Raw genomic sequence first — 18,953 nt, 5'->3', positions numbered from 1 at the left:
TCGTTGACCCATGCAACATAGTTTTTATTCATCCAGTATGGTTGAGTCCGTATGGGCACCGCTCCTTGTATCATTAGGATTTGGTGGACACAATTTTGGTTGCACTCCCTTTAGGTCTTTGTATGTCCATGCGAAAACATCCTTGTACTCCATGAATATTTTGAATGTCGCTACTTCCAGTACACGATTCCAGTCATCTCCCACAAAAATGTTTTTAGAGTTGGCCTCGTCTCCTAAGTTCACAACTTTCACCGTGGTTTTTTCATATTTAATAGGTTTCTCGTCGTTGAATGTATGCACAGGTGTTTCATCTATCGATGCGTCCCCTTCCTTGACTTCTCTATATTCCGTCGGAAATTCATTCTTTTTATTTTCCTTCCTTCTTCCACCCCTAACATGCGACCACTTGGGAAGAGTTCATAGTCCTCCATTTGCCAATGAAATAGGCCATTCAATGAGTCCAATTCGTCGTCGTTGGATCCCCCTTCTAGTTTCAAAATTCCTTCTTCATTGGGTTCCATCCTTTTCTTTCCTTCGTCATCTCCTTCTTCACCTTTAGAGTTTGATGAGGACACCATGTCTTCTCCCACAAAATGGGTGTAGGTCAATTATGAATTTGTGACCCCCTATTTCCATCGAAAGAGTGTTCCTTTTCTAGTCACGTTTCACCTTTGCCTGCACTAGCTAGCCCCTTCCGAGGATGGCATCGTAACCTTTCCTTTTTAGTAGAATGACCACAAAGTCGAGTAGGAAGGGTTGTGTCGCGATTGTTACAATTTGCGCCATTAAAGTCTCAAGGGGTTTGATTCTGTGTTGGTCAACGCTAAGCAGTTGGAATGTAGGCAGCCATAGAGTTGGTTGTACTAACTTCTTCCACGTTTTCTTAGGTAATACATTTACGCCTGACCCTCTGTCTACAATGGTGTCCGTTAGGATGCTGGTTCTGAGGATACCCATCCTTACTACCACAGGGTGTCTTCCTGTGTTTAGTGCAAGTAGCATTGGGTTTGTTGTGGCAGCTTCGCTTCCACCGTGGATGTTCTTCCTTGTCTTGTCCACTGCCTTTGTGGATGGTGTCATGTTTAAGATTGTTGTCCATAACTAAGGCATTGCAAGGAGAAGGTCAATTAATTTCATAGGAACCTTAGCTTGCATTACTTGCCGTATAATGTTTTGTTCTGCCTAGTTCCTTCTTGAGGTACCCGTATTGTCATTATTTTGTGTTCTTTTGGCCACCATCTCCTTTTCTATTTTTGCTTTTTCCCGTTGCGTCCTGTATTTCTTCTCTTCAGGATCTGGGTATGTCACCTATTTTGCTTGTGCACGAGTGACTTCCAATATTTCTTCCTTGCATCTTTCTATAGTCAATAGGTTCACCCCAGGCTTAGGGCATTTCAAATCATCGTGGTCTCCAGGACCACACCATTTGCACAATAATTGTGGTGTTCCCTTCGTGATACAATCTCTAGCGAAGTAGCCCATAGGTTGCATGCGTGACATTGTATCATGGTCGTCCAATTGGATCATATTGTATTTGGCTATGTCCCTCGTTATTGTTGTTGCTGCCTCTCTCATGTTGGTTGTTGTTTCGATACCCTCCCAAACTTGCTGCGTCATTGTTTGTATTTGTTCTCGTAGCTCCCAAGGTGGACACTTCTTGCGTTAGTAGCACTTGCTAGTGACCTTTTGTTTTCATATTGAACGGGCATTCTTTGGTGAAATGTTTGGGAATTTGGCCAATATTACAAAACTAGTTCTTGGGGCAAGAGCCCTTTGTGTCGCCTTCCTCCTTCCATCTGTACACCATAGTTACCTTTCTCTGTTTTGGCTAGGGCTCTTCATGTTTTTAAATTCTTTCATCATACGCAACATATCTTTTTGTAATGCTTGGACCTTTTTATTCGATTCTTCATCACTGCTTTCGGATGATTAGTCTTTCGATTTCGAAGATTTGTCTTTCTTATTTTTCCCAATTTTGTGTTTGCTTTCTAAGTCCATTGCCTGATTATATGCATCAATGTACGATGCCAGAGGTACTATTTTCATCTTTTTCTAAAGTGTTGGTCATAGCCCTTCGACAAACCATGATTTCTTTAACCCGTCGATTGGTGGGCTTTCCATCTTTCCCACCAGCTCCTTTAATCTCCATGCATATCCGCAGACTGTCTCATTCTTCCCTTGCTTTGTATTGTAGATTTTTGCTACGATCTCATTTTTATCCCTTAGTTTGTCGGAATTCTATTGTAAATTTTTTCTCGAGTTCTGCCCATGTGGCTAGCTTCTTTTGGTTAATGTCAAAAAATCAATCAAATGCTATGCCTCTTAGGGTAGCTAGAAACTGTCGAATCCAGTCATCCTCATCCATTATGCCATTCGCAGTCCATATCATTTCACACGTTTTACAGTGTTGAAATGGGTCGACCATCCCGTCGCCAGTAAATTTAGGCAGTTTCTCCTTCAATCTTGCCATCATTAGCTTTTGTTTTGTTCTGCTTGACTTCTGTGGTTGTTGCCCTTTGCACCTGCATTGTTCTGCGTACCCGCGTTGTTCTGTACAACCACATTACTCTGTACAACGATGTTACTCTGTGTTGGTGTGATGAGTTCTTCTAACAACCGAGTTGTTCAATTATCGAATTGTATTTGTTCGTCTGGTGTGTCAGGGACGAAGAGTTCACCCCACGCACATGCTCCTTCGGCACCTTGAGCCATGCTGGTTCCTTCTCTTCCGTTTGAATTCTTCGCCCTTGGCGTATACAACTTTGGGAATCCTTCCCTTGATTCTTCGATTAACCTCAATTTTTGAAGCTCTTCCCTTGTCTCTTCTATCAAGTTCTCTCGTGGACGGTTAGGCAAATGCACTCCATCAGTTAGTGCTCCCATGGCACCGTGGTCACCTTCAGTAACACCCCCTCAGTACCCTTTGGCAAGCTGTTGAAGTCTATACCTTCATTCTACTTCTTGTCTGTGAATTAATGCTCCATGTGTTGTGCATACATATCATATTCTTTTCTTTTATTTTGATCCTTATTAAGTAAATTTGGCATCAATCTTCAAAACACATCTTTAATACTAGGTTCGACAAGCAACGTGCCAAATGTTTACCGTATAGGGTAAATGGATAATTATTGCATTCAGAGACTAGAATATGACACAAAACAAGATAGTAATTTATTCATATAAGCAGAGTATATAATTAGGAGTACAATAATGATGATCCATAGTTCAATCGAACCATATACATACATATACCAAAGGGGTGACTCAACCATCACGCAACCTTTTAGATACTAACTAATCCTGTCGGCTTGTGTTAGACTTTGCCGATAACACATGAATTGTTAGAGTCCCTCTAAATATCAATCTTTTGAGCTTCTTATCCAGTGTTGCCTCTGATAAAGTGTCAGAGTCCCTCTAAATCTGATATCAATCTTCTTTTTCCTACAAGAGCGTCCTTAGAGAGAAAGGAAAAGATCAAGGCAAATAGCTTTTGGTATAGAAATACAAATAAGAGAGAGACTACAATGGTAGATAAATGTAATACTTAAGGATATTAAATACTTATCTCTACATCAACATCCTTGATTATCCTTGTCATCACTGATGTGTTCATCTTACTGTATATGAGCAATGTTAGTATGCTAATAGAAACCAAATTTAAATAAAGCTTCTACAAATTAAGCAAAATTCATAAACTTCAAGATAGACTAAGATGAGCTCTCAATTGAAAATATGAGCCATTAATGGGCTCTCTCAATGAGAAGTTCTCTTGTTGAGTAGCTTTGTCTAAATAGATAGGATGTATGTTCAAGCTTATGCTTCAAAAAGGGCTTCAAATGGAGTTGGAATTTGGGTGTGAGTGTATGATTTTGATGTAAAATGGCTTCTCAAAATGGCATTATGACTTTACTTCATGGATTGTGTTATTTTGCAAAGGGGAAGGATCCAATTTATAGGCAAGAGGCTTGAGGGATTGAGGGCTAAGATGCAAGGATGGGAAAAAGCTCATGGAGGGCTCAAATTGCATGAGAGGAGAGCACATGGATTGTGCTTTCTTACAGCCAATCAAGGAGTGACACATGTCACATGGTGAGAGGATGGAGGAAAGGGGAAGGATGAGTCAACAAAGGAGGCTCAAGGGATAAAATCTTCATAAAGACCCTCATAATGACTTGTAAGAGCAATAAAAGGGCTTGGAAGAGTCATTTATGGCCTTATGGGCTTCATAAAGTTTTATGGTTGAGATATTTTGAGGGTGATGAGAGCAATTTCGACTTGGACTTGATTAGGAGGGTTTTAAGCTTGCTTAGGCTTGTGCAAATGATTAGAGGATGGATTAGGTTGGTTTAGGATTAGCTTAGGGATAGGCAAGTGGATGGCATTTAATGAGGGTGGGTGAAGGAGGAGATATTTGTTAACTTTGGCTTGGGTTAGTAATTCTTAACCCATGTTTAGGGAATGTGACAAGGTTAGGAGGGGATTAGGATTAGGTTTAAAGACATCTTCTAGAAGAGTCTAGACTTTGGATGAGGATAAAGACTTTCTATAATAGTCTAGAATTTCCTAAGATGAGGATGAAGACTTTCTAGAAGAGTCTAGAACTTCTTAGGATGAGGATAAATTAGATTTTTAGGAAATAAATAAAGTTTTATTTATTTCAAGGGTTTGGGTTGAGGAGATATTTATTAAAACTTTTTTAATAAACATGAGGATTAATATTTAATCTTAATTAAATATTTTGAGTTGGGATTAGGGGTAGGAAATGATGGGATTAGCCTTTAATTAAAATTAAAAAAGGATTAGAAGATTTTGGAAGAGGTTAGTGGTCTTAAGGAAATTGGCCAAGTTTTGGGCAAAAAATAAATTTTTTATTTATTTTGGGTTTTTTGGTCAATTTATTAATTAAATAATTAATAAATAAGGAAATAATGTTTAAATAAGATTTAAACATTTTTGGGAGGGATTCCTTAATTAAATATTTTTAATTAAGATAAAGGGATTTAATGGCATAAAAATTAATTAATTAATAAATGATGATGTCATCAGGAATTTTTTTCAGAAAATAAAAATATTATTTTCTAAAAGATTTTTAGGTGTCTACACTTACAACTTTATCTAAATTACTAATGCCACTGTTAGATGTATTATTAGCAGTAAGGTATTCCTATTCTCCTCCCCATATCGCAATACTATTCTCCTCCTCCTACTCGAATATGGACTTATTTGTTCATTTAAATATTGATTCTTTATAACCTTAAAGTGTGAATTATGTTGAAAATTTGTTCAATCATAAATGGTTATTAATCTTTTGACATCCCTCAATGGACATTTGCTGACATCATAATAATAATAGGGTGGGGTCATGCTCCCCGAACCCCCTTGATTTAAGCATGTCTTTCCACGGTGGCAGCATTTGTATGTGGGGTATGAACATTTTAATATTTATGGCAAATACCACAAGGGGGTTCACCCTCTTATCTTCCTTGTATCTTCCCCTCGTTGTTCATGTCAATCTTCATTCCCTTGTCCAAGGTATATATGGTTCGCTGATGTCAATTTGCCTTTTTTGGTTTTTTTTTTTTGGTTATTATATTCCTTTCTCGGCAGTAGTTATCGCACTGCTCTAAATATCTTGCCCATTGATCAGGGTTTTCCGAGGGGGGTACACATTAGAGAAACATGTCATCCTCTGATGTGGCTTATTGCAAGTGTCAATTATTAGTTTCCAGGCAGAGTTGTATATTATCTCTTATAATACCTATTTCCTATTCGATTCTATGTTTTCCGATTCTCATATTTGATAGGAAGTACATTTTCCCAATTTACAAGCCATTCTTACTTGGTCTTACTCCCGTTAACACTCGACTCGCTTTGTGGTTGGTCCCCTCACCTATGTGGCATACCACTTAACCACATTCGGAACTTGGTTTCACTAATCATGTTCCTCCTTTGTTGTTCAGCAGTTTGTCTTAACTTTAATAAAATTCCTCCACAGTGGCAATATTGACAAATACCCTTTTATTAACAAGTGTATCATACTTTTTGTTTTGTCTCTATCTTTCCTTCATTTTGTTTTCCTTCCGTTTAGTCTGAGCTTCCCTTTGTTGTCTGGTCCATTTGCATCTTTTACCTACATCTTGTTATGGTTCACTATGTCTTTCTTCTACCAATACTAATATGTGTCTTCTCTAATCGGCACACAAATTCTTTAAAAAAATTAAGATTGTATGATTACATACCACATGCACAAAATCTTTCTAGCATGATCACTTTTCTTACAGTTGCACCCTGACTTTGATACCATGTTGATTTTAGGATTGCTGCAAATGTATTAGCACTGCGTGTTAAAAGTATGTGTTTTTCAAAGGCTGCGATCTCTTGTATTTATATTGAGAATCAGCCAAGAAGAGACATGTCCCACAAGTCTATTCATTATTATGTAATTAATATGACAATTATAATTTTATAGTTATATGAAATATATATATATATATAACTAATTTCCATGAATCATCATTATATTAATTTCTCTCAATATATATAATTTTTATTATATCTCACATGATATTAATTAAATAAATATATAATATCTTCAATAGTTTAGACTCTAGGTTTATTCGATTGAAGCTACCAAAAACAATAACAATCACCTTGCTCACAAACAACTTCAGCCAGATCACACCAATTGCTATGACAATCCTTCAAACAATTGAAATTTCATTCTAGAACTTTCTGCAACTTCATTTTCTTTGGACATCTTGCAAGACAATGATGTATGTTGAGTCTTGACTCAAAATGTTTGTCATCTCTTTTGAACAATCGGACTTTTAAAGATTGTCGTCATTTATTATAATTGAATAGCTATACTTGAACAATGTTTTGACAATATTTGTTGTCTTCTCCAACTAGATCCACAACTCCATCCATAAGCTGTACTAATGTATCCTGACACAGATTCATTCTTCACTTCTTTATTCCAATATTTTTTTTAAACAATGATTCGTCAATCCACATATGGTACAAGGATGTGGATCCCAACACTTGTCCTTTGTATGCCTCTTTTTTTAACAATGAGAGCATTGTGTTCCTTGAATTAATTTGCTAGACCTTGTAACTCTTATAACTTAGAGTTGTCATTGCACCAAAAGATTGACTTGTCAATGCCTGATACAACCACTAGACTTTTAGAACATTGGAGGTGGTTAAACCATGTCAAGAATCCTGAAGGGGAACATTGGTGGTTAGTCTAACAGTAACATGCATTGTATTATTTGCTTTACCTGTGAAATGCCCAAGGCCTTCATACTTTGACTTAATTGGCTCTCTTATTCCTTGTTCATGATTTGCTAATCCTTGATCTTTTTATCCCATTCTTTTCATGACATTCAAATCAACGTTGTCTTCATAGCAACTAACAACATTTGCATAATCAAATAGATTATCCTCTCATCTAAGAAGATTTACAGACTCAAAGATATTATCACCTTGCTCACAAACTTCAGTCAAATCATGCTTACTAAATGAAGAACACAAAATATTCTGTACCACATGAAACATCACAAACCATTGGCTTTGCCATTAGACTTTTAGTTTATGCTAATTGGCCATTCTCTTATTTTAGTTTTTCCTTCATCTGTAAACTATTTAACTCTTGTAATATCTTTAGCTTTTTCCCCAAATCATCATTCTTGTGTCTTAACATTATCAAATAGTTATACTCTTTCTTCTAACTCTTCATTTTTCTCATTAACTTTTTCTGATTCTAAACATTATCAATTTCATCTAAAAAATTATATTTTTCTTTTTAGCTTCTCCTTTATAATTGCTGTCATTTCTAAATTACATTTCTTAACCTCCATTGATTCTTCTTCTCATTTATTGATTTACCTATTTTCCTCATTGAAAAAAAGTTAAAACTATTGAAACTCACCTTGTTTGTGCTTGGTTTCATAGCAATGATTTATCTTCCTTGATTTCATAGCAATGCCTTCACTTCTTCAATATTCTTGTGATGCAGGAGCATCCTGGGTTTCTTTTGTAATCCTACACATTAGTTCATTCTGCCTAGTTCCAATTGGGCCGACTTTGCTCACATTTAATTTTGGTATAGTTAATTATATTTGATGAGGGCTGACTTGTGGTTTCTCTATGTTGTAGAATTATCCGTAAGCCATTTTGGCAAGTATAAGTAGGGTGTTTAGGTTTAGGGTTAGGGTAGATTTTTGGGGAGAGTTCAAAATAAAAGAGATGTGGATTTAAAAGCTGATTTGGAGATCTGGAAGATATACATTTGTAATTGGCTGTAACCCAGAAGGCCTTACAGCTGGGCATGTATGTTGAATATTTGATGAATCAATAAATATATCCTTGTTCTCTCTTTCCTTGGTGCTATTCCTCGTGTTTGCTTCTGTTGTGTTAGCTCTTGCAGGGTGGTTTGGATAGCTGGGTGTGCCTTTGGCCCTAGTTATTCATCCCTTGCCTGCATTAGTTGGTATCAGAGCCTGAAGTTCATCCTTGTGGAGATTGGATTGTGTAGAGCCCTGATTTAGATCTGGTTGTAGGGTGGCAGATCTGTGGATTTGACCTATAACTTGCAGAGGGTTACGATCTTGCAGGAACTTGATTTGTAAAGATGGTTCGTGGTAGAGGAAACAATGTTGATAACGCTATATTGGATCAGTTAAGACAAATTGCAGCCAGATTAGATGCTGTGGAGACAGCCCAGAGGAGAGGAGCACATCTTGAAGATGTAAGTGACGATGAAGTAGCAGCACCAAACCATAATCCAGAACCTGAAGAAGATCGAGATGAGGAAAGGTTGTTGTGATTATTGTCTAGGGCAAATTCAAAGCCTGCTGTAGAAGTTGTTCCTTATTATGGGAAATTGGATACAAATACTGTGCTGGATTGGATCTCTGATATGGAAAAGTTCTTTGAGTATGAAAACACTCCTCATAACAGAAAGGTGAAGATTGCAGTCACTAGGTTGAAAGGTCATGCATCATTATGGTGGGAGCACTTGCAAACTGATAGACAAAGGAGAGGAAAGGAGAAGATAAGAACTTGGCCAAAGATGGTGAACAAGGTAAAGAACAAATTCCTTCATGTTGATTACCAAGTTAGCTTATTGAGAAAGATGCAAAATTTGAAACAAAGGGACATGATTGTGAAAGAATATACTGAGGAATTCTATAGATTGGACATCAGATCTGGACATGTGGATGATGATGTTGAGAAAATTGCAAGGTACATTAATGGATTGAGATCTGAAATTCAAGATAAGTTTTGTGAAGTTGGAAAGTGTGGAAGAAGCATACCAGTATGCCTTGAAAGTTGAGGAGATCTTAACAAAGAAGCATGAACAAAGACAAAGAGGTAGAGGTGGTAGATTCCAAAGAGGTAGAGGTAGATCTTATGGAGAAAGTAGTAGATCTGACAATTCTATGGAAGATAAAGTCAAATCTGAATGGAAGAGTGATGATAAAGGCAAGACCGAATGCAAAGGTGGTAATTCTTACCAAGGAGGCACTAATTCTTACCAGGGAAGAGGTAATTCCTATTCTAGAAGTGGATTTCATGGTAATTGTTTTAGATGTGGCAAAGAATGGCATAGATCTTTTGAATGTAGATCTTTTGAAAGTGGACAAAATAATAGAAATGCTGTGATTCAAGAAGACATTGAAAGTTCACCAAGTGGACCTGAGGTTGGAGAAAATCTGATGGTGAGAAGAACCTTATGTAATAAAAGTGATGAGAAACTTGTTTTAAGGAGAAGTCTTTTCAAGACAAGATGTAAGATGGCTGGAAAATGCTGCAAAGTGATCATTGACAATGGGAGTTCTACAAATCTGGCATCAGAAGAGGTGGTTACCAAGTTGCAGTTAGAGAGGCTGAAACATCCCAAACCTTATCATGTTTCATGGATCAAAGATGAGCATAAGATATTGGTAAGTGAGCAATGCCTTGTGAAATTTAAAATTGGACATTATGTTGATGAAGTTTTGTGTGATATTATGCCCATGGATTGTTGTCATATTTTGTTGGGTAGACCTTGGAAATATGATAGACATGTTGTACATGATGGAAGATTGAATCAATATACTCTTTGGGTGAATGGGAAGAAACAAACATTGTTGCCTTTGATTGAAGTTTCAGATGAGGTTAATTGTACTACTGTAAAGATTTGTATGGTTAATGGGAAACAATTTGAAAAAGAAGTGAAGAAGAATCAGGTTTGTTTTGCCATAATTTCAAGAAGACCAAGTTTTGTCAATGAAGGCCAAGTGCAAGAGAATAATGCTAACCGAGTGTCAAATAGTGGTGACCGAGTGACAAATGGTAGTATTGACTAAGTGCCAGAAGAAATTGCAGAATTGCTCAATGAATATAAAGACATTATTGCTGATGATCTTTTTGATGGATTACCTCCAGTAAGAAGTATAAGTCATTGTATGGATTTGATTCCTGGAGCAAGTTTGCCAAACAAAGCACCATATAGATTGACACCTACAGAGAATGAAGAACTTAACAGACAAGTGCATGAGTTGTTGCAGAAAGGTTTGATCATAGAAAGCTTGAGTCCATGTGCTGTACCTGCTGTATTAGCACCTAAAAAGAATGAAGAATGGAGAATGTGTACTGATTCCAGAGCCATTAACAAGATAACAGTAAAATATAGGTTTCCTATGCCAAGGATGGATGACATAATGGATTGTTTAAGTGGAGCAAAGTATTTTACCAAGATTGATTTGAAAAGTGGCTATCATCAGATCAGAATCAGAGAAGGTGATGAATGGAAGACTGCTTTCAAGACAAAAGATGGTTTGTATGAATGGTTGGTTATGCCTTTTGGTTTGACTAATGCACCTAGTACTTTCATAAGGTTAATGAATGAAGTTCTGAAAAGATTTTTGGGTAAGTTTGTGATTGTTTATTTGGATGCTATTCTGATATTCAGTAAGACTAAAGAAGAACATCTTGAGCATATTAGACAAGTATTGCAGAGGTTGAAAGAGGAAAAGTTGCTGATTAATCTGAAAAAGTGTTCTTTTATGCAAGAGGAGATTGTGTATCTGGGATTTGTGATTTCAGCTGATGGTTTGAAGATGGACCCTGAGAAGGTTAAAGCAATTTTGGAATGGCCTACACTTGAGAATGTGAGTGAGGTAAGATCATTTCATGGTTTAGCTAGTTTTTATAGAAAGTTTATAAAGAATTTCAGTATTGTTTGCAATGCTATGACTGAGACAATGAGGGGAGATAAAAAGGAATTCAAGTGGACACATGGAGCTGATAAGAGATTTGAGATTGTGAAACAAAAGGTTGCAGCATTACCGGTATTGGCTTTGCCTGATTTCAACAAAGTATTTCAAGTTGAATGTGATGCAAGTGGTAATGCAATAGGAGCTGTATTAAGTCAAGAAGGTAAGCCTGTTGCTTTCTTTAGTGAAAAGTTCAATGATGCTAGAAGGAAATATTCTGTGTATGATCAAAAGTTTTATGCTATTGTTGAAGCATTGAAGAAGTGGAGACATTATTTGATGCCTAAGGAGTTTGTGTTGTATACTGATCATAAAGCTTTACAATACTTGGGAAGTCAACATAAATTGAATCAAAGACATATGAAGTGGGTTGAATATTTGCAGAGTTTTACATTTGTGATTAAGCATAAGAGTGGAGTTACTAACAAAGTTGCTGATGCATTGAGTAGAAGACGTTCTTTGTTGACTGAAACGAAGGTTGAAGTTCTTGGTTTTGATGAGATGAAAGAGTTATACGATGCTGATCCTGATTTTTCTGAGGCATGGAGAGAGTGCAAAGCACCAAATCTGATAGATCACATAAGTAAGTATGATGAGTATTTCATTCAAGAAGGTATGTTGTTCAAAGGCATTCAGTTGTGTATTCCTAGAAGTTCTATGAGGTTGAATCTACTTAAGGAAAAGCATAGTGGTGGATTAGCTGGACATTTTGGAATTGATAAGACATTGGGTTTGCTGAAAGGAAAATATTATTGGCCACAAATGTATAAGGATGTTCAAAAATTTATAAAGAGTTGTGGAGTTTGTCAAGTTGCAAAAGGAGTGAGTCAAAATACTGGTTTGTATACACCTATTATTGTTCCTGAGAAACCTTGGACTGACATTAGTATGGATTTTGTTCTTCGATTGCCTAAGACAATGAAAGGGTATGATTCCATATTTGTGGTAGTGGATAGATTTTCTAAGATGACTCATTTTATACCATGTAAGAAGACATCAGATGCTGAGCATGTTGCTGAACTTTTTTTTAAAGAGATTGTGAGATTGCATGGGTTACCAAGAAGTATTATTTCTGACAGAGACAATAAGTTTGTTGGATATTTTTGGAAGACTTTGTGGAAGAAGATGGGTACTGAGTTGAAGTTTAGTTCTACATTCCATCCACAAATAGATGGACAGACAGAGGTTGTGAATAGAAACTTGGGTAATTTGCTAAGATGTTTGGTTGGAAATAAGCCAAGTAATTGGGAGATGGTATTGGCACAAGCTGAATTTGCATATAACAATTCTGTGAATAGGAGTACAGGGAAGACACCTTTTGAGATTGTTACTGGAATGCATCCTAAAGGCATATCAGATTTGAGAAATGTTGTTGGTGAAGAAAAGAGAAGCGCTGCAGGAGAAGAATTTGCTGATTTTATGGAGTCTTTGCATAAGGAAGTGAAGTTGAGATTGGAACAAAGTAATCAGAAGTATAAAGAGAATGCTGATCAGTCTAGAAGACACCATGATTTTCAGGTTGGTGATGAGGTGATGGTTCATCTGAAGAAAGGAAGATTCCCAGCTAGAACATACAGTAAACTGAAGATGAAGAAATTTGAACCTTGTAAGATCTTGAAGAAGTTTGATAGTGGTAATGCTTATGAAGTTGAGTTACCTGATGACATGGATATATCTTCTATATTCAATATTGCTGATTTGTATAAGTATCATGAGTCAGAGGATGAAATTGATGTACCTGATGATTATCCTAAGAAGCAAATCGAAGAGGTTGAACAAATATTGGATCAAAGAGTTGGTAAGAGCACAGGAGGAAAAGATTACTATGAATATTTGGTGAAGTGGAAGAATAGACCAGTTGAAGATGCTACATGGATTTCTCAGTCCGAGTTGGAATAGCGCAGAGTGTGACACTTGCATGATTCAGGAGAATCATTTTTTTCCTAACCTTGGTTGTCTGATGCAGGAGCATCCTGGGTTTCTTTTGTAATCCTGCACATTAGTTCATTTTGCCTAGTTCCAATTGGGCTGACTTTGCTCACATTTAATTTTGGTATAGTTAATTATATTTGATGAGGGCTGACTTGTGGTTTCTCTATGTTCTAGAATTATCCGTAAGCCATTTTGGCAAGTATAAGTAGGGTGTTTAGGTTTAGGGTTAGGGTAGATTTTTGGGGAGAGTTCAAAAGAAAAAAGATGTGTGGATTTAAAAGCTGATTTGGAGATCTGGAAGATATACATTTGTAATTGGCCGTAACCCAGAAGGCCTTACAGCTAGGCATGTATGCTGAATATTTGATGAATCAATAAATATATCCTTGTTCTCTCTTTCTTTGGTGCTGTTCCTCGTGTTTGCTTCTGTTGTGTTAACTCTTGCAGGGTGGTTTGGATAGCTGGGTGTGCCTTTGGCCCTAGTTATTCATCCCTTGCCTGCATTATCTTGTCACTGCTGCGACCAATTCCTTCAACAACTCATTCACCTCCTTAAACTTCTCATTGCTTGAATTTTCCAAACTGCTCTCTTCTTTCTTTCTCCATTGACTTCAGACTTATTTGGCGAGTTTCTCAAATAGCTGCAATCTTCCTGTGAACAGATTCTGAAATATAACAATTCTCTTTTAAAAAAAATAAAATTTGATCCACCTCACTTTTTCCTTTTGAGTGACTTCTTGTTTCCCTTGGATCCGACAACATAAAATTGGATTTTCTAGCCACTAGTTGCTTTTGTATTAGGCTGGAGTATCACTTTTAATGCAATAACTTGTAAACTAACTCATAAGCATGCTCTAGAAATATAACCATAGACGCAATTTCAGCTAATATAAGTAGTGTGACAGATATGACCTGAACTTGTCATTAATATCATTTGCTAGAGGTTTGACTCTAACAGAAACTATTCTGTGAGTAAATTCAGAACAAGCATCTCGTAAATAAATCTCAAGATAATACTTACCTTTACAATAAGCATGCTCTAGAAATATAACCATAGACACAATTTCAGCTAATATAAGGAGTGTGACAGACATGATCTGAACTTGTCATTAATATCATTTGCTAGAGGTTTGACTCCAACAGAAACTATTCTGTGAGTAAATTCAGAACAAACATGTCGTAAATAAATCTCAAGATAATACTTTCCTTTACAATAAACTTGTAATGAGCATTTTGCGTGCAACTCAATGATTGGGCAAAGTTTACATTGTGAAAACATTTGCACCTACTAAAATCATGATGCTCATGATGCCTGTTTCTTATTTTTGTTAATTCTGCACTGCAGATTTAGTAATGGGCACACAGCATATCACGGGGAGAAGGGGGAAATTATTTTAAAAGGAAATTTTTTCAATTACAAAAGTACGGTACCTAATTGCCATTCATCCCAGCATGAGTATTGCTTATGTTCCAGTGTGCTCTTACCCTTTTCTGCGCTTTATTCCAGTCTTCTAAGATTCTCTTATTAGCGGTGATTTCCAAACTTGCCAAAACCTTCCTTCTGGGTGGCTTTTCCAATCTGTTCCCCTTTCCAGAAAACAAATTTAGACCTTAATCAAGTGATGACGGCCAAAAATTACCACAGATCTATACAAATCTCTTTTCTTTTTTCTCAAGTGCTTTAATCTATTCACAGATGGCACCAAACAATATCAACCTTTCAATCAAACAAAGTAATCTACCAATCTCCATTAACGGTTCTCTTCATAAACCTGCTCTGGCTTAGACCTTTGCATTACCTATCACCTACCTGTGCTCTGATACCAATTGCAAGAATATCCAAAACAATAATGAAACCTGAAAATTGTCATGATACACAACAGAAAATATATCAAACTTAAAATTATTCCATAGCATTCATGTTCCATTACATTGTTACAACACATTGCTGTATATATAGATTTAGGAGCATAACTGAAGTCTGGACATACTACCTACAAACAAAAACTAAATAATTTAACTGATGTTTATTCTCCTCCAGAGCTATACATGCTTAATAGTTAATTGTGTACAAGGACACTTCAGATCATCAGCTTTTTCCTCATTACATATCATGCCAAAGACATTTTCTTCCATCTCCCTGTAAAGTTCTAGATGATGCGAACTTAGATCAGATAACTTATATTTGTAGGGAATGATTACAATCTTTTGTACCCACACCAAATTAGACGTCTCTCTCTCTCTCTCTCTCTCTCTCTCTCTCTCTATCTATCTATCTATCTATCTATCTATATATAAAGATATAGATATATACATATATATACACATACACATACATAATGAAAAGCTGTACCCCTTACTTGTATATCCCATTTCATATTTTAAAATGTCGCCCATTTTCCCATATGAATATCCATGTCATTTGGTAATCATTCTCCTTTTATTAATTGTGTACAAGGACACTTCACATACATCAACTGTTTCCTGATTACATATCAAGCAGAAGAGTGATCATTCGCTTCCATCTCCCTGTCAAGTTCTATATGATGCAAGCCTCGATCACATTCTTATATTTTTAGGGAGTGATTACAATCCTTTGTGCCTACACCAGATTAGACATATCCTCATCTCCCAGTGTCTATACTTATATGCAAAAGAGCTGTACCCCTTACTCCTATATTCCGATTTTGTATTTAAAAATGGCGCCCCTATTCCCTTATCAGTATCCATGTCACTTAGTAATCAATCTCTTTCTATTTTCATCCTGATTGCTATTCTTTTTCTGGTTTAGACTATGGCCCATTTTCATCCTGATTGCATTTTTTTTCTGGCTTAGAATGTTATTAATAGGCGTGTATCTTCATCCTGGTGGCAGCACTTTGAAACCCCATATGTCATTTCCATAAGTAACTTTGAGTATTGTGGCACCCTAGCAAATAAGAAAGCTACAGATATGATTGAACAAAGTTACAACTCCAAAGACACTCCTTTCCACTGTAAGTTTGTTGTTTCAAGTTTGAAAGAGTGTCTTTGCTGGAAAAAGCTAAAAACGTTGTACTTTGTTGCTGTATCAATGTCATGGCTGAGAGGAGAGGAGCTTCTAGAGTTCTTGCCTTTATCCTTAATCCACTTTCAGAAAATTCTGGATAATCTCACAAAGTAGACTGGAATTCCACCCTGCTGAGAGAAACTATGTTTTTTGGAGCGTTAGAGTAAAGATTTGGCTTGAAGTGACAGAATCTTTTTGGTAAGGCCACATAACAGTGTACTTCAATGTTTTAATGGGATAGGTTGTATGTCATGATTACCAGCAAACTCCAACAAAGGAATTGTTCCACATCGCCATCCCTGCACCTACAATTTCAGGTGACTAGTTTATATAATATAGCCATCTCTTTATTCATTTATTTGCACACCTTAATTTGATTAGTGTACCCACTCCCGTATGCCAGCAACTATGTGCCCTAAGGCATTCACAGCATTGGTTTTTTCATTTTATTTTTCTGATTAAAGCTGCACCTACAATTTCAGGTGACTAATTTATATAATATAGCCATCTCCTTATTCATTTGTTTGCATACCCTAATTTGATTAGTGTACCCACCCCTTTATGCCAGCATCTCCTAGTAACCATGCTATGTGCTGTAAGGCATTCACAGCTTTGGTTTTTTCATTTTATTTTTCTGATTAAAGCTGTATAAAAGCAATTTCCTTCACATATTATCCTCCCATCAAGCAAACTCTGAAAAGGATTCCATATTAAGGGTTTCCATCCAAATGGAATTATTTATCTTAACTTGAGATTCACTTTTACCTTTTGTTTTGCATATATGTAATTTTCTCATGTTGACTAACAGGGTCTATTTTAAGAAAGAAAGCATTGCTTATGACAACACAATCCAATTATTGTAATTGCAGGTGGAAGATTGCCAATGACATGGTACCCTCAAGATTTTGTTAAAGTACCAATGACAGACATGAACATGCGTCCTAATCATCATACTGGATATCCAGGTCGGACATACAGATTTTATCAAGGAAAGACTGTGTTTAAATTTGGTCAGGGATTGAGTTACTCAAGATATTCACATAAATTCTCTTCTTCAACAATCAAGGGACTTCATGTGAATGTCACAGTATCTAACCAAGCTCAACCCCTTGACAAAGAAAACATTCATCATATCCACGTAGGAGATACCCATTGTGAGGGATTGAAGTTCAGGGCCCACGTAATTGTAGAAAACCATGGTACAATGAGCGGAAGGCATTCAGTGCTCTTGTTTTCAAAGTCTCCTGCAACTCATAAGGGAGTTCCACGTGAGCAACTAATTGGGTTTAAAAGTGTTTACATCCCACCAAAGAATAAAGCCAAAGTTAAGTTCATTGTTAAGCCATGTGAGCATTTTGGCACTGTAGAGGAGAATGGTGGTAGAGTGTTAGCCTTTGGTTCACATTTCTTGATTTCAGATGGTGTTAAATATCCTGTTTCAATCATACCCAATTATGTAATGAATGAATGAAGGAAGGTATTTCAATTACATCTATAAGACCCAATGGGCTAAGGGTCCAAGGGACACCAAATTAATATGTTTTCATGGTAGCAGTCGCATGCTCCCTGAAGTTAGGTCAAACTGACCTTAAGTGAATTACTCTAGCGTCCGTTATTGAGTTCAGTGCCTCACTGTGTCTTTTAATTGATTATTTATAAATTGCATTCACTGGTTACTGCAATTTTCCCTGAGATGAAAGAACTTTTCTGCTATTTGTTCAGTGCCCCACTGTGTCTTTTAATTGATTATTTATAAATTGCATTCACTGGTTACTGCAATTTTCCCCGAGATGAAAGAACTTTTCTGCTATTTCACTATTTTTTCTCGGAGAAGATTGTTTTACTTGATTGGTTTGATTTAGATTTTGTCATAAATCATGACTGCAAATGCCCGTGTAATTGTGTCCAAAAAAGAATTCTAAATTTTCTGTTATATCAAATGTTCAAAAATGACTTCGACTTCCTTATAACTCCTCGCCCAGTTGGAATAGAAGATAAACACTAGCTCAGAGTGTTAGTTTTTGTTAGAAGTTGTAATCTTTCCTTGGTGTAATTATAAACCAAGGTTAGACCTCTTTTCTTTATTGTTATAATATATTAAGATATAAGCCAAGGTATCCTAATATTTTTTTTTTTTGTCCTTTTTCCACTACATCTTATTTTGTCCTCTAGTGGAATATGTGAGGACAAATATTTATTGTAATTTGTAATTTAGATTATTCCTCCTTAAGAGGAATCTCACACTTGGCCTTACACACTTATGAATGGTGGCATTCATAGACATGGGGGTTACATTCTAACTCCTCTCTCTCATCTCAATTTAAGAGATGACCCTCCTCTCTCATTTCTCATGAGGTTTCTTCCTCTTCTCAATTATTGTATGAGTGATTACTCTCTCTCTCTCTCTCTCTCTCTCTTCTTAGGCTTTTCATGCCTCATTCATAATGTCACAAGGGGTTTTCTTTGCTTTCCCCTTTTCAAATATCTTGTCTTATGGTGTTGGATCTTGAAGCCTTCTCTCTCCTATCTTATGGTAATATCTTTTCATGCATTAACTCGCTTAGATTCTTTCCTGGTATTGTTTATTTACATTTTTTTTTTCCCATTTCTAACAGTTTTTGGAATCTATTGAAGGAGAATTTCAAGCATTAAATAATTCTTCAATAATTATAGAATTTATTATGAAGTGCTGCAAGCAGTAAGATGATTTT

At 36.3% G+C, this 18,953-nt stretch overlaps 1 protein-coding gene across 1 annotated transcript in view; it reads left to right on the top strand.

The window, feature by feature from the left end:
• Window positions 1-17,924, top strand: part of LOC149554030 (Glycosyl hydrolase family protein) — a 59,430-nt gene extending 41,506 nt beyond the window's left edge. Inside the window, exon 7 of the mRNA XM_089789360.1 lies at window positions 17,112-17,924. Coding sequence (XP_089645486.1) covers window positions 17,112-17,713 — 602 coding nt within the window. The 3' untranslated portion in view covers window positions 17,714-17,924. The remainder of the gene's footprint in view (window positions 1-17,111) is intronic.
• Window positions 17,925-18,953: the final 1,029 nt, after the last annotated feature.

This window comes from Cupressus sempervirens, chromosome 6, assembly GCF_028749045.1.
Source record: "Cupressus sempervirens isolate cs-2001-9-10 chromosome 6, ASM2874904v1, whole genome shotgun sequence".
Lineage (NCBI taxonomy): Eukaryota > Viridiplantae > Streptophyta > Pinopsida > Cupressales > Cupressaceae > Cupressus > Cupressus sempervirens.
This window is presented reverse-complemented; position numbering and strand designations above follow the sequence as displayed.